The following is a 15,075-nucleotide window of genomic DNA, read 5'->3' as shown; positions in this document are numbered from 1 at the left end:
GTTATAGTGGCAAGATTAAATCTCATGCCCATGGATGTTTTGTTGTTTGAATGTGAATAGATAAGTTACTAAATATAAAGGTTATAAGACTATTGTGAAAACATTAATAACCATACAAAGTAACTACAATTTTTGTAGTGTGTATTAGAGTTGAAGAGATAAAAAAAAAAAAAAGTGATATTATTTGGTAGTATGTAAGTCTTTATCAAGGCATTGAGGTTAGATATTTTTGGTGCCGTTGTAAATAATAAATTTTCTTTTTTGGATGATGCACATAATAAATTTTGGATAATTGGATATAAAAAAGACAGTAGCTAGCATTCCAAATTTGAGTAATTGCTTTAGAAAACAAAGTTGAATCAACTTTAATGAAAAAGGAATATTTCTTTAAATGAATTAATTCACCTATATATATTTGGTAAATGATTAAATAGTAATAAATAAATAAGATTTATTTAATGTTTAATAATTATTTAATGTTTAATCTATAGATCTCTCATGTGATTCATATGAACGGTTGTAACACTATTCTTTCTAATCTCAATTAGAGGATTTATGAAAAAAAATATATATATTATAAATGATCAAGGTTTTTTTTCTTTTTTGTAAATTCTAAAAAAAATTAATTTTGAAGTATTAAAATTGAGAATTATTTCTGAATTTTTTATATTTTGTCTTATAATCATTTCTTATTATTTGACCTTAACTAACAAGGGAAAATATGGTGACCTTTATTAATCTTGATAATGATGATTTGTAAGCCTGGCTAAACTAATCAATAGGGTAAGTTATTGACCCTATGATATAACATTAAATTGGTTCTAGTTTCATCAATTAACATATAAGAATATAAGGCTAGATACTTGTGTAATTCCCATTATAATGGATACTTTTGTTAATATATGTATATAGTGGGATACTTTTGTTAATTTATAAATGTGCACCTTTATAAAAAAGTTATCACATGTAATGCATGCTTATTTTGTATGATTATTGGATTTACATTACATTGTTTTATTTTGAAAAATAATGAATTTGATCTCCACCCATTATTCGGCTTTCAATCTCACTTCTTTTATTAAATGTTTTCAAATATACTTGATTTTGAAAAAAAAAATGATAGGAATAGAAGAGGTTCAAGAAGTCTCTTTATTTATGTAGTAGTGTAGACCCCTTTGAAGAGCCAAGGGGTTAGTTTTTTTTAGAAATGACATTAGAGGAGCTGGGTAGCAGCTGAGGTAAGTGGGGGGCCCCTTTTCCCTATGCCCGGGAAATCAGCTGCCCGAGCATACCATAGGCCATGCTGATCATCAGAGGCTGCACGCTTGCTGATGTAAGGAACAGGAAATTGATGGGTTGGCTTGCCAAAGAAGACACGAACAGAGGAACAAAAAGAACGAGGGGGGGACTTGCTGGTTCAGAGGTCTGGGAGAGGGAAGCTTGAAGAAGGCGGGATCAGGAAAGGAGCAGCTGCAGGTGAGTTTGAAGCGATTTTCTTGCTTGCTTTGATTCATATTTTTCTCAACTCTTTCTCATTTTAGCTTGTTTTGCATAGCTCATCAGTTGGGTTGGTTTATATGTTGAATCCCATTGATTTTTTTTTTTTTTTATCATTTTCTTTGTTGTTGATGATCTTGCTGTTACCCTTATGGCTTGGCTTGGAGTTAATGAGACTCTATTTCTCATGTATTTTGTAACTTAGCTTGAGGTTTCCTCACCCGAACCAGCTCATGGACATCACCTGAAAGGATGCATGACACACTCAAGTTCCTTTTTTTCTTGCCTTATTCTCCTTTTATTATCATTCCCTTTGCTTTCTTTTGGGTCTTTGGCTCCTTCTCTGCCATTTGTGTTCCTCTGTTACTGGAACCTGGGAAGACCAGCAACTTCCCCTCACTCTCGCAAGGCCATGCATAGCCATGCATGGCCACCACCTTTCGTGCCCACCTCTCCAAGCTCACTCAATCGGCTGAATCAACGGCGGCATTGGAGCTTCCCCTCTCTTCATCCTTCCCGTAGCTCCGCCTCCTCTTTCCATCTCTCTTCCTCCGCGGTCCGCGACTTCGACTCCATCTCCATCTCCAACGCTCTGTTACCTCCCAACTCCGGCGCCGACAACACTTGCAGCAGCGGCGGCTCCTCAAGCTCCCTCACCACGAGTTACTCCACTCTGAGACCGAGTTCTGTCCAGAGGAGTGTGAGCAGTCACTCGTTTCAGCACAACCGCGCCGCCGCTGCCCCTCTCTTCCCCGCGCCGCCGCTACTCCTCTCTTCCCCGCGCCGCTGCTGCTCATCTCTTCGCCGCGCCGCCGCTGCTCCCTTCTTCCTCGTGCCGCCGGTGGTGGAAGGCTCTCTTTGGTGTTGACGCTGCAGGTGGAGACTTTGCCTGAGGGAGTTGCCCAGATGGATGGGGCTGCCTTGGGCTGTGAAGGGGCTTGTGGATGACGGGCTTGGTTTTGCCCTTGATGGCTTTGGGCTTGGGTTTAAGTTGGAGCCCAGGCCCAAGCCTATGCTGAAGATGGAACCTTGGTTTTGCCCATTGAGTTTTGCCCATTGATGTCATTGGACCTGGGCTTAAGTTGGAGCCCAAGCCCATTTGCATTGATGAGGGCCTCATGCCCCTGTACTATTCACTCTCATGGCCCATGCCCACTTCAAGTTAGCCCATTAGGCTACCCAATTCCTAAATAATCCTTTTTAAAAGAAAACAAAACCTCTAATATCCATAATTAATTAATCAAATCATTTCCTTTTATTTGTTATCTTATTTTTATCCATTTAGCTAATTCATCTTCGAGACAATTAAAAGACATTACTATTGTTAATTATATTTTTATCTTGAAGCTTATATTATTCGATTTCACTAATTTAAACATCATGATTGTTAATTATTGTCATTACTTCGTACGCATCTATTTATCACCTTTTAAAGAATTTCAGTCATTAAGGTTAAATCCTAATCCTTGAAAAATCCCATATCCTAATCTAATCTTTTAATAATCTATTTAAATCCCATTTTCATCAATTAAGAATTGTCACCATATATGTCTAGCTATTTAAAGTCTAAAGCTTTCAAAGAAATCATGTGTCTTAATTTAATTCTTCAATAATTAGTTCAAGTCTCGTTATCACCCATTAGAGTTAGTATCCCATATTTATATACTAATTTAAAATCCAACCCTTCCGATATCCAATGTCCTAGCTTAATTTTCAAACTCCTAAAAATTCCACTATTCTTTTTATGTCGTTTTAAATGATCATTTTAGTTAATTAGTATTATCCTCCTGTATCAGTTTATTTATCCAAAATTCAATCCTTTAAAAAAGTTCCAATGTCATAATTTAATTTTCAATCCTAAAATTCTACTATTTGTCTATATGTTATTTTCTTTGATTTGACTTAACATCCTATGTTCATTTACTTGTTTAAAGGCTAAGCCCTCAAAGATCCAACTCCCTAACTTAATTTTCCGATTCTAAAAATTCCGCAATTCGCTTGAATCTTATTTCCGTTAGAATTATTCTCCCCTATTTACCTATTTATTTAAAGGTCTAATCCTTCGAAAATCCCGGGCCTTAACTTATTTTTTCGATAATTCGTTAAATCTTTGTTTTCGTCAATTAGAATCATCATCCCATATTTATTTAGTAATTTAATTCTTCAAATACTCGTTTAAACCTTATGTTCATCAATTGGAATTATCATCCTATATATTCATTTATCTATCTGGCCTAATCCTTAAAAAAAAAACTCATGTTTTTAATTTAATTTCAAATACTTGTTTAAATCATATTTTCATAAATCGGATTATTATCCCAGGTTTATTTAATTATTTAAAAATCTACTCCTTCAAAAATCCTCTGTCTTAATTTAGTTTCTTAGTAATTCGTTTAAATCTTATTTTCATCAATTAGGATTATTATCTCATATTCGTCCATTTATTTAAGACCTATATCTTCAAAAATCTCGTCTTAACTCAACTTCTCAAAACCTAAAAATCCTACAGTTTGCCTAAATTTTGTCCTCATCAATTAGTATCATTATTCTATGTTTGTTCAAAATCCAATCTGCCAAAAACCCCATGCCTTAATTAAAACTTCAGTCCCAAAAATTCTATTATCCATCTTTATTCACCCAAATATTATTCTCGTTAATTAGTATTATAATCTCATACCTATCTATTTACTCGAAGTCATATCCTTTTAAAAATCCAACGCCCTAATTCAAATTCTCAATTAGAAAAATTCCACTATTCTCTTTTTTATTCGTCTAAACATTTTTAGTATCATTATTCCGTGTTTATTTATTTACTTATCTCAATCATTAAAATTCAATTCTTCAAAACCGGATTTCCAAGTTTAATCTTTAGACTCAAAAATTCCACCATTCATTCTTATTCACCCAAATATCATCTTTGTCATCATTGTTATAAATTCCAAGTTTACTTATTTCCTTCCTCTGAAAATTCCAATAAATAGAGTCCAATTATTCAAAGATCCGACTTTCAAACCTAATTTTCAAAAATCCCACTATTCACTATTCATCCGTCCGAACATCGTTACGATTAATTAGTAACATTATTCCATACTTCCCCATTTATTTCTCTTAAAATTTTCAATCATTAAAGTCTAATTCTTCAAGATTCCGATTTCTAAATCTAGCTACCTGAAATTCCAATTGTCCTGTCTCCGAACTCAATTCTCAGTTTCCCATGCTCCAATTCCCATATTTATCCCACTACTTATTATTATCATTATCACTATCATTTTATTCATTATTTTTTATAAACTCCGCCTTCGAATGATTTCTAAGATTTCCAATTTTTATAAATCAATTTTCATAATTTCTACTTTTAAATAACCTACGATCCTGATTCCTTTCAAAATTTAACTCCCATAGTCCCAAAACTTAATTTTTCTTAAAAATCCCGAACTTTCAAATAATTCTTCAAAATCTCAATTTCCTTTCAAATTTAATTTATAAAAGTTCTCATTCTTACATTTAATTCCTAAGAGTCCAATTTTCAAATGATCTCTAAGATCCCGATTCTCAAATGAATTTCAAAAATCCAGTTTTCCTTTGAACAATTTTAATCCCTGTTGCGTGATGCATGTGATATGTTTTGTGCTCTATATGATGTACTAACCCTCTCTTGATAGCACATGGTGGCTCGTTGCCCAGGTACGCACCTACTTTCACTCTGGTAGTCGTCTAAGCATATTTCGATTCTCATGCGTGTATGACTTATTCTGGGTACTCATTGATTTCCTCATCAGTTGCCATGATTGCTTCATTTTATTAGTAGAGACCCGACTTTAGGGACTTAAAGGGGTGCTACGGTCTGTACCGTACCTTCCCGATAAGTAACCTGACCCCCGAACCCGATCCGGTATTTTCCGCAGACCACCTTTTCCAAAACAAGGAGTCACGCTTAGGGTTTTTCTTTCTTATTTTGTTTACCCTTTTAAAAATAAAACAAAAATAAGTGGCGACTCCAAGTCATTTTCTTAATCAATAAAAATCTTTTTTTCGAATAAAAATCGAGCTCGTCATTTGAGTGGAAAACGTATTGAGCCAAAATGCGGGGTCCACAAGTAGTGAGATTAGTTTAATTGGATATTATCTTGGAATATTTGTCATAGTTTGATTTATGAATTTTTAATTGGAAAGATAATTTCTTATCAAGACATCTAATCAGTTTAAATTACTACATATATACATGTTTTATGATTAGTGTATTACTAATCATAATAGTTTATTGGATCACCTCTATATTAATTCTTCAAGCTTCATCATATGTGATGTGAGATGATTATATTGTCTTGACCTTTGTATTTGGGTCCTCACAATTCGATTTATCTTTTCCACAACCCTACTCAAAATTGAAAGAAAAAATTTTCTTATGGGAATTAATATCGTTAACACCAAAGATTATGATATTTCACATGGGATTTTATATTTACTTATACAAAAGAATTTTCTTATGGGAATTAATTAAGTAATAATAATGATGATGCATGATGATGATTATTAATAGAAGACATCATAAACCCAATTCCTATCATTTGTTGAATTGTAAAACCCGAATAAGTTTTCTTGTGCGTTGCTTACGAAGCCAAGGAGTCGAGTTGCCCAATCAGCCTACAAGGTTGAAGGGGGAACCCTTCTGGATAAATTTTTTTTATGTGATGATTGACGAGTTTGTCTCTATTATATATTTAACATTTTTATATTTAGAGTTTTGTTTTTTAAAGAGTACAGTCGCAATTGAAAAGTTTTTTTCAAGAGTTTCACCATTATAATACTTCACATTCATTTTAATTAGTGGATTGTTAAGTATTAATACATTCCGTGAATATAGGGATCACATTAATAAGTAAATCATGTTAAAAATCTTATTTTTTTCGCTATTTTTTACTCATGTCTATCCATGATTTGGTTAACACCTCCAACATGTTAGTGTAGATAATATACTTATTAATGGATCCTCACCATTTTGTGTTCACCTTCCCATTTGCTCCGCTAAATGCTTTACCACTTCTGCGTTCACTTACTTTTATACCAGCTTCTTGCCGTATATCACTTTGGTTTGTCAGGTTCCTTCATTGTCTTTGATCATTTCAAGAATCCAAAGATGATTAGGACCCTACAACATGACATCCAAAGTAATTGTCTTTCAACCACTTTAATTTTGTTCAAAGTTGAAGCCCCACTTATTGCTTTTTTTCTCTTTTGTGTCCACTATACTCACTTTTAATGTCACCACCATCTACCCAGAGAAAAGTTGAATGCACAGAAAATATTCCTCTTCCTTTTTTCCCCTTAAAACAAAAAAAAAGTTGATAAAGTTGTTTTTTCATGAGGGTGATGGAATTCACCACCAGCTGATTGGCAGTGTCCCACTTCAATATCAAAGACATGATAAGTTCACAATGCTTTTGAGTTGTAGGTCAAATAATAATAATATAAAAACGTGAAACACAAATATTATCAAACTCTTTCAGACATGATAGAAAACGAAATAAGTTAGGGTTCAGATCCAAGGTGAAGAGGAAGGATTATTCTTTTTTTCTTTACTCTGAATAGTTTTCCTTCAAAATACTTTCATTCTCCTTGGAATACAATTGCTACTTTAGTTTTAAAAAGAAATGAAATAATTAATGAAAAAGTATGCAAATAAATGGGTGTTTATGTAAATTTAGAATTCATAAATCTTAAACCTAATTTATTTTGATGAAAACCTAAGATTTGTTTGACAATCATTTTTAAGAACAATTTTCTATTTTTCAAAAAAAAAAATAGAAAAACAGAAAAAATATGTTTTCAGATAACATCTTAATTGTTTTTACTTGTTTTTTAGAATTGTTTTAAAAAATAATTATATAAACATGTATAATAATTAAAAATAAAGTTCTAGATATAAAAATTATTTTTAAAATATGAAAAACGTTATAGGTTTAAAATATTTCAAGATCTTAAATAGATTTTTGTTATGCAAAACATTAAATAACAATTTTCAAAAACTATTCTTAAAACTATGTTTCAGAACTGTTTTAAAAAATAGTTATCAATTAGAGCCCTAATATCTTGTAGTAATAGAGTGGTGAAAAAAAAATAAAAAAACATGAAGGTTACAGTAATAAGATTAATTCTCAGGTCCATAGATGTTTCGTTGTTGTATGTGAATTCATAAGTCACTAAATATGAAGGTTGTAGGACTATTGGGAGAACATTAAGAATCGTACAATGCAACTACAAGAATTTTTGTAGTGTGTTTGAGTTGCAGAAATAGCAAAATGTGATATTATTTGACAGCATGTACGTAAGTTCCTATCAAGGCATTGAGGTTAGGTAGACATTTTTGGTGTCAATGTAAATAATAAATTTTCTTTTTTGGATGATGCACATAATAAATTTTGGATAGTTGGATATTAGAAAAAGGTAGCAGTCTAGAATTCTTTAATGAAGAAATTTGAGTAATTTCTTTCGAAAACAAATTCAAATCAACTTAAAGTAATAAAATGAATATTTCTTTAAATGAATTAATTCATCTAATTTTGATAAATGATTACATAATAATAAATAAATAAGGTTTATTTAAAGTTTAATAATTATTTGATGTTTAACCTGAAGAATTTCTATAGATCTCTTCTGTGATTCATACGAAATTTAGTAACACACTTCTTTTGAAATTATCAAGCTCAATTAGAGGATTTTGTGAAAATATTTTTTGTTATGAATGATTATATATAGGGAAAGTTGTGTTTTCATGGGCCAATATGGTAATAATATTGTTTTTGGAACCCAAGTTTGTGAAAGTTGAAAAACATCTGTTAATGTGGAAACTTATATCAGATTCATGCACTATGAGCCAGCTGTGTTTTTTCTACCGAGCTTGCCCCTCCAGGTATCCACGTCAGCAGCCCATCTCAACAAAAAACACCCTAGGCGACTGACCGTTGTTCCTCCCTTTGTCTCATTTGGTACCCATTCCGCCCATCTTTCTACACTCTGTCACGGAGGCGAAGCAGAGGTTCCCACAAGAAAACCCTAGTGTTCAGCCATTCTTTCTTCCCTCTCTCTCATTTTGGCAGCCATTCCTCTCATCTGTCTTCACTCCGTCACCGAGGCGAAGCAGAGAATCTTGTATATTTTTCAACAATTTCTCTCATTTAATTTCTGAAGCCTTTAATCCCAAACTCCAATCTAGTTTTCTATCTTCAGCCCCTTCTCTTCTCAAAGTCCTAACCATTTGGACCCGATCATCCCAATTTCATCACCCCTCCGGATCAAAGAGGGTGTGAAAATTTGAAAAATTTCACACATTTGAAAGTATAAACCTTTACTTGAAAACCTGAATCGAAATTTTTGTTGCCTGTGGTAATTGTGAAGAACCAAATGGAGCACTTCATTGAAACAAGGTCGAGTTAAGAAGACGGCTTGAGGCGGGTACGTGTTGACTGAAAATCTGGTTTAGGATAGCGAACCGGAATGGAAACGACAACTCTGATATATTGGGTTCATGAAGAAGAAATCTCGTGTTCTTCTCATTGGATCACATTTTTCTGTAACCTTCACATCAAATGTGAAGGTAATTAATTTGTATTTAGGGTTGTTTTTTTAATAATTTTTTTGTTTAAAATGGAGCAGAAGAGTGATTTTCGAGTGGTTGTTGTATTTGCAATTTTTCCTCCATTGGTGAGGGCATAGGTTGAGGCGAATGTCGATTTTGGATCGCATGAGCGGCTGTTCGATCTCAATATTTTTGTGTATTGGAGACTCATGAAATGGAAAAATATTGTGGACATATTTAGAAATTGGGTGGAAAACTTGTGTATTTATTCAGATTGATGAATATAATTAGGCAATATCATATATTGGCGAAAAACTTGATAATTCAATCATATATGTTGAGAATAAAAATAAAAATTATAATAATAATAAAAATTAAAATGCATAAATTATGTGTTGGTTAGTAGAAATTGTTGTTAGTGTTTGTGAATTTGTAATGTTTGTTGGAATTTGTAGTGTACATCTTTTGTCAACGAAGACAAAATTGTTTCATCGCATCAGGTACTACCTTAATGCAAAACATGTACCACCTTAATGGTCTTGAGGTACTACATTAATGTACATCAGGTACTATCTTAGTGCATATTTGAGAAATGTTGTTGTTGTGTGACTTAAGACACAATTAGTTCATTTCATTACACATTGCAGCATGACATTGTTATGTTCTCATAGGTTACTCCATCAGTGGCGTATGTAATCATAACAAATTTCATGTACTACCTTAATGCACCTCAGGTACTACATTAATGGTCCTGAGGTACTACATTAATGTACATCCGGTACTACCTTAATGCACCTGTGAGAAATGTAGCTCTTCTATGACTTCAGACACAATTAGTTCATTTCATTACCTATTGTAGCATGAAATTGTTATGTTGTCATAGGCGACTCCATCGGTAGCTTATGTAATCATAAGAAATTTCAGGTACTACCTTAATGCACTTAAGGTACTACCGTAATGGTCTTCAAGTACTACCTTAATGTACCTCAGGTACTACCTTAACGCACCTGCGAGAAATGTAGCTGTTATGTGACTTCAGATTTTTATTAGTTCATTTCATTACCTATTGTAGCATGACGTTGTTATGTTGTCATAGGTGACTCCATCGACCTAATGTAATCATAAGAAATTTCAGGTACTACCTTAATGCACATAAGGTACTACCTTAATGGTCTTCAGGTACTACCTTAATGTACCTCAGGTACTATCTTAACGCACCTGCGAGAAATGTAGCCATTCTGTGGCTTCAGATTTTTATTAGTTAATTTCATTACCTATTGCAGCATGACATTGTTATGTTCTCATAGGTTACTCCAACTGTACCTTATGTAATCATAAGAAATTTCAGGTACTACCTTAATGCACATAAGGTACTACCTTAATGGTCTTCAGGTACTACCTTAATGTACCTCAGGTACTACCTTAACGCACCTACGAGAAATGTAGCCATTCTGTGGCTTCAGATTTTTATTAGTTAATTTCATTACCTATTGCAGCATGACATTGTTATGTTCTCATAGGTTACTCCAACTGTACCTTATGTAATCATAAGAAATTTCAGGTACTACCTTAATGCACATAAGGTACTACCTTAATGGTCTTCAAGTACTACCTTAATATACCTCAGGTACTACCTTAACGCACCTGCGAGAAATGTAGCCATTCTGTGGCTTCAGATTTTTATTAGTTAATTTCATTACCTATTGCAGCATGACACTACCTTAAACCATATTCGATAAATTTTGCTCTCCCGACAAGTTTTCACCCTCAGTATTTATTTAATCATACTATTGTTTTCTCATTTTTCTGGTTATGTCAAGTTACGATGGTTTTGGTTGGATACAGAAGGTGATCATGCGAAGCAAATATTTATTGGTTTTCTACCACATTTATTTTTTCTATAACAACCTGTACATGGTTTGAAGCACAAAATTAGCAAAATGCACAATCATTTAGGAACCCTGAGTAGCCCTTGCCAATGAGGATGCGCAATAGTCTTGAACCCTGGTAGATCAGGATTTGAAGGGTGCCATTGCAAACTATTGGTATACCAGCAAACTGTTTCTAATGTAGTAAATCAAACCAAACAAACCTCCCAACTTACCAATAACATTAACAGAAGATGCTATGTAAAAGCTTACACAATAACTAAATATGAAAGGAAAGCCGTCAAACAATTTACTAATGTGAGTATAGAAGGATAAACTGAAACTGCATCAGTGTATAAACAAATAGGTTCCAGTCTATGTTTGTTGTTCTCTTATGAAATTAGTACCATACCCCATAATAAACCTATCACTTTGGATCACATCTTACAATCACAGTTGTTGTCCAATCAGTCGCCAATACAACACTGACCAGCACCCTTAACTATAATAAAAGAACAAATATTGAGTGTTGTCAATGTTCCTACTCCATTCCTTTACAATATTGAAGGAAAAATGAATAGCCCTATTAGACTACTGTTACTGCGTCCCATATGCTCCAGCAGCAACATCACCAAGTACTCTTCCTTTCCCTTACACGTTGGCCATTCTTGTACATAAAGTCTTCATATTCAGCATAACCCAACTGCCACTGTTACAATGGGATGTGGAATACTTCATCAGATACATCACATATAGAACATAAATAATGGTTTTACAATTGGAACAAATCACATCAGCACACAACATGATATGAATTAATAAATTTTGGACAAACTAGAATCAACCCTTGGTCATTTTGGTACGTAGCAGCAGATAGGAAGAAACTTATCATGAACTATGAAGTCACAAATGACATGCGGCCAGAATTGTATCTCTGACACTGTTGCGTTCATTGAGCACTAGTTGCAGCAGTAGCTGGAGTCTGTACATGTTCGTCTTGTCCTACGGAAATGGGAAAAAATTATTCCATGCGGTTGGGAAAAAAACAAAGAAAAACAGTCCAAGTTTGACAGTGTAAACCAACTCTAACCTCTGCCACTGAAGTAGTTAAGGTCGCCCCATTCCAAAATTCCATGAACTTTATAACGAGGACACCACAATCGGACCTATAACACATCAGAAATGTGTTAGATGATAGAAATCTGATAAATCAAATTATTTAGAAATGTTTGTTTTCGTTGGAATATCTTAATACTTTACCCATTCAACTGTTGGAGAAGGTGTGGTTGGACATGCACAAAACTTGAGACATCCGCATCCATATGGATTCTATATGCATGCAGTGCTGAGTGGAGTGTCATTGATAATCGTCGCGTTGCAGCACTGATGTTGTTGCCCCGCCTTAGGGGCAATGACGAAAGTATCTCAACTCTTCCAGCTGCAAAATTAACAACATGCACGTGCCAGTGATTATTCTCGCAAACCGGGATGACCATCTGCATAACAATTCAAGAGTTATTAGTTTTTATGTCATTACTTTATAGTCATTCCCAATACCCTTGCATTTATTACTATGGAATTGAACTTTAGCTATGTTCATTTACCATGTCACATGAACTAAGATCATGGCCCAATGTGTCAGGATCCAGATACATAGCGCATCTTTCCAGGATGACTTGCGTGGTTGCATTAGATTTGAGGTTGCTCAGAACAACCTGTTCAAGGGTGAGGTGAATCAATACAAACATCAACATCTACTCTTCTAGTTTCAGACCAAGTGAATTTAGGATATTAGAGGGCTCACCGAGAACGAAGGCTCAAAAAAGTGTGCGCGAGCTGGTGGTGCTTGCTGTCCATTCATCATGCGAGAGACAATCGCAACAATCTGCCAAAATTGTGTAAAATAACATATTTTACAACCTCCATCAACATTTTATCGATTCATATGACTTATTAATTGTGAATTTAGTAAGGCATAAGGATAAGTAACCTACCACTGAATTGACCCACCGCCCTACATTTAGACAAGAAAGTTCCTCTCGTGTAATGTCCATCCCATACATGTCGTACAAAATCTCACTACAATGACATGAAAGTAAATTTGTCATGATGATGTAGAGTTATTGACCTATAAAATGATTATAAGAATGAGTTTTAGAAATCTTAAGTGTACCTAGGATCACCCATTTCAGCCAAAGCATAATCTGCTACTACCCGATCTGCATGAGGTATTTTTGGGAATTGTTTAACACATTGGGCGACAAACGGACTTTTACAAGTGGGAGGACGCTTGACAATCCTCTTAGCGGTCCGCTTATATCTCTTCATCGATGAAGGTTTAGGGGCTTGGCTGCCACTCCCACCTACACCTTCACCTTCTTCTGCATCCTTTACTGTCACTACTGTCCCTTCAGTTGGAAAGGATGCCTCTGCTTGAGACTGTGGGTCACCTCAACAATAACTGATGGCATATAGAAGAATGCCATATAAAAGAGCTGTACAAGGGTAGTATACGAAACAATAAGCATTAAATTATGGAATTGCAGTAACGATGAGTTTTAAAATAAAATGTAAACAAAGTTGAACCTAATTGCAAAATACTGTGGACCCTTGACTGTACCTGGAGGAACATGAGGCAGCCTAGGATGTAAGTAGGCTGCTTTTGCCGATATTCCCTAATGTCGTCCTCTAAGTGTTGCAGCAGAAACTTAGCCCAATTCCTTTGGACACCAAGATCAGAATCTCATATGGTGTCCCATAGGTCATGGCTTTCTTCAAGTTTGGAATTAGGTGCCAACAGAGTGGCACAAGAAAAAATTAAAAATGATTTTAAAAAATCATCACAAACGGGCAGATTCCTTATTGACATAAAGATTTGTTAAAAACATGCTAATTGGCTGATACACACAATTAAGGTTCAAACATGCTAATTGGCCGATGCACACAAGTAGTGTGCAAGTCCAACTACAGTAGTACCTAAGGATATCTAACCTAGTATTTAAAGATTACTAAGGTTAGACCTAAGGTTAATTAAGATAGTACCTATGGTACAGTCTCAAGTAAAGGTAAGGGGAACCAAATGAGCAGAGTAGTCAAATACATAATGTCATGATAGCTTGTATGTGGAAGTGAATACAATTTAATTTATGCATGACTTGAAAACAGCCTGTAGGTCCTATGTTTGACAAACTGAACCCCATTGGGTTAACAATAAAGACAACTTTTATTCACATATGAATTATTTGAATATTAAAAAATGAAGTTTCCAGTCGTCACACAGCTTATACCCAAGGTTGGCTCAGGTAGTACCTGATGTTGACTAATGCAGTACATACAGTCGATTAAGGTCATACATTCAGGAATAATGAGGTAGTACATAAGCTTAACTTACCAGTACAATAAGGTTAACCAACTGATCACCAAAACAAACAATATATAGATAAAAATGCATTTCATCCATTCTGACCAGCATTCCCTATTTTCTATTTATGTTATGAAGGGAATTAAACCAATGCATGGATACCAATAGTTCCTATATAGCCTTTCTGTAGACCCCCATTTTGGGAGTCATTCTTGTAGCTGATGCTTGACAAGTGTCACCATCTTACATGGCCACGTGTCACTCCCGGATTAGTCAATATGGGATCAAAATAGTGGAATTGATGGACCAATCAGAGAGCAACACATATGAGAGGATATGCTGGGGATTTTAGAGGCCGTTATTGGGTAGCAGGCCAGCTGCAGAGAGAGGGAGGTTGGCAACTAGAGAAAAAAAGAGGAGCGTATGAGAGAGAAAGGGAGGTGACTTTTTGGAGGTGTTTGCAGAGAGCTTTTGGAGGGGTGGAGCTTTTGTTTGGTTTTTTTTGGGAGGGCTTTTGGCTGCTAGTTGGGGGCGGTTTTCTGGCAGAGAGGAGGAACGTATGAGTGAGAGAACGAGGAAGAGGGAACGGGGAGAAGTTTGAGGCTGCAGAGGAGGAGATTTTTCATGGCTGTTTGACGGAGATTTTGGGCGTGTTTTTGGCCAGCTGAGGGGGAGGGAAGCTTTTAGGGAGTTTCTGGACTGGTTTTGAGAGATATTCTGAAGCATTGTATCTTTCCTGGGAGATTCAGAGTATTTGAAGCTGAACGGGAGCT

The 15,075-nt window shown here is 34.8% G+C and overlaps 1 protein-coding gene across 1 annotated transcript; it reads right to left on the bottom strand.

Annotated features, from left to right (window-relative positions):
* Window positions 1–11,569: 11,569 nt before the first annotated feature.
* LOC117908325 (sentrin-specific protease 1-like) lies at window positions 11,570–13,415 on the bottom strand. Its single transcript, XM_034821925.1, has 7 exons — window positions 13,115–13,415; window positions 12,936–13,020; window positions 12,746–12,826; window positions 12,546–12,656; window positions 12,202–12,437; window positions 12,032–12,107; window positions 11,570–11,650 (listed from the first exon to the last, which is right to left on the bottom strand). The coding sequence occupies exons 1-7, from the start codon at window positions 13,267–13,269 to the stop codon at window positions 11,570–11,572; spliced, it is 825 nt and encodes a 274-aa protein (XP_034677816.1). The 5' UTR covers window positions 13,270–13,415.
* Window positions 13,416–15,075: the final 1,660 nt, after the last annotated feature.

This window comes from Vitis riparia, chromosome 19 (assembly GCF_004353265.1).
Source record: "Vitis riparia cultivar Riparia Gloire de Montpellier isolate 1030 chromosome 19, EGFV_Vit.rip_1.0, whole genome shotgun sequence".
NCBI classification, from domain to species: Eukaryota; Viridiplantae; Streptophyta; class Magnoliopsida; order Vitales; family Vitaceae; genus Vitis; species Vitis riparia.
The sequence above is the reverse complement of the archived record's forward strand: the minus strand, read 5'-3'. Positions and strand labels throughout refer to the sequence as shown.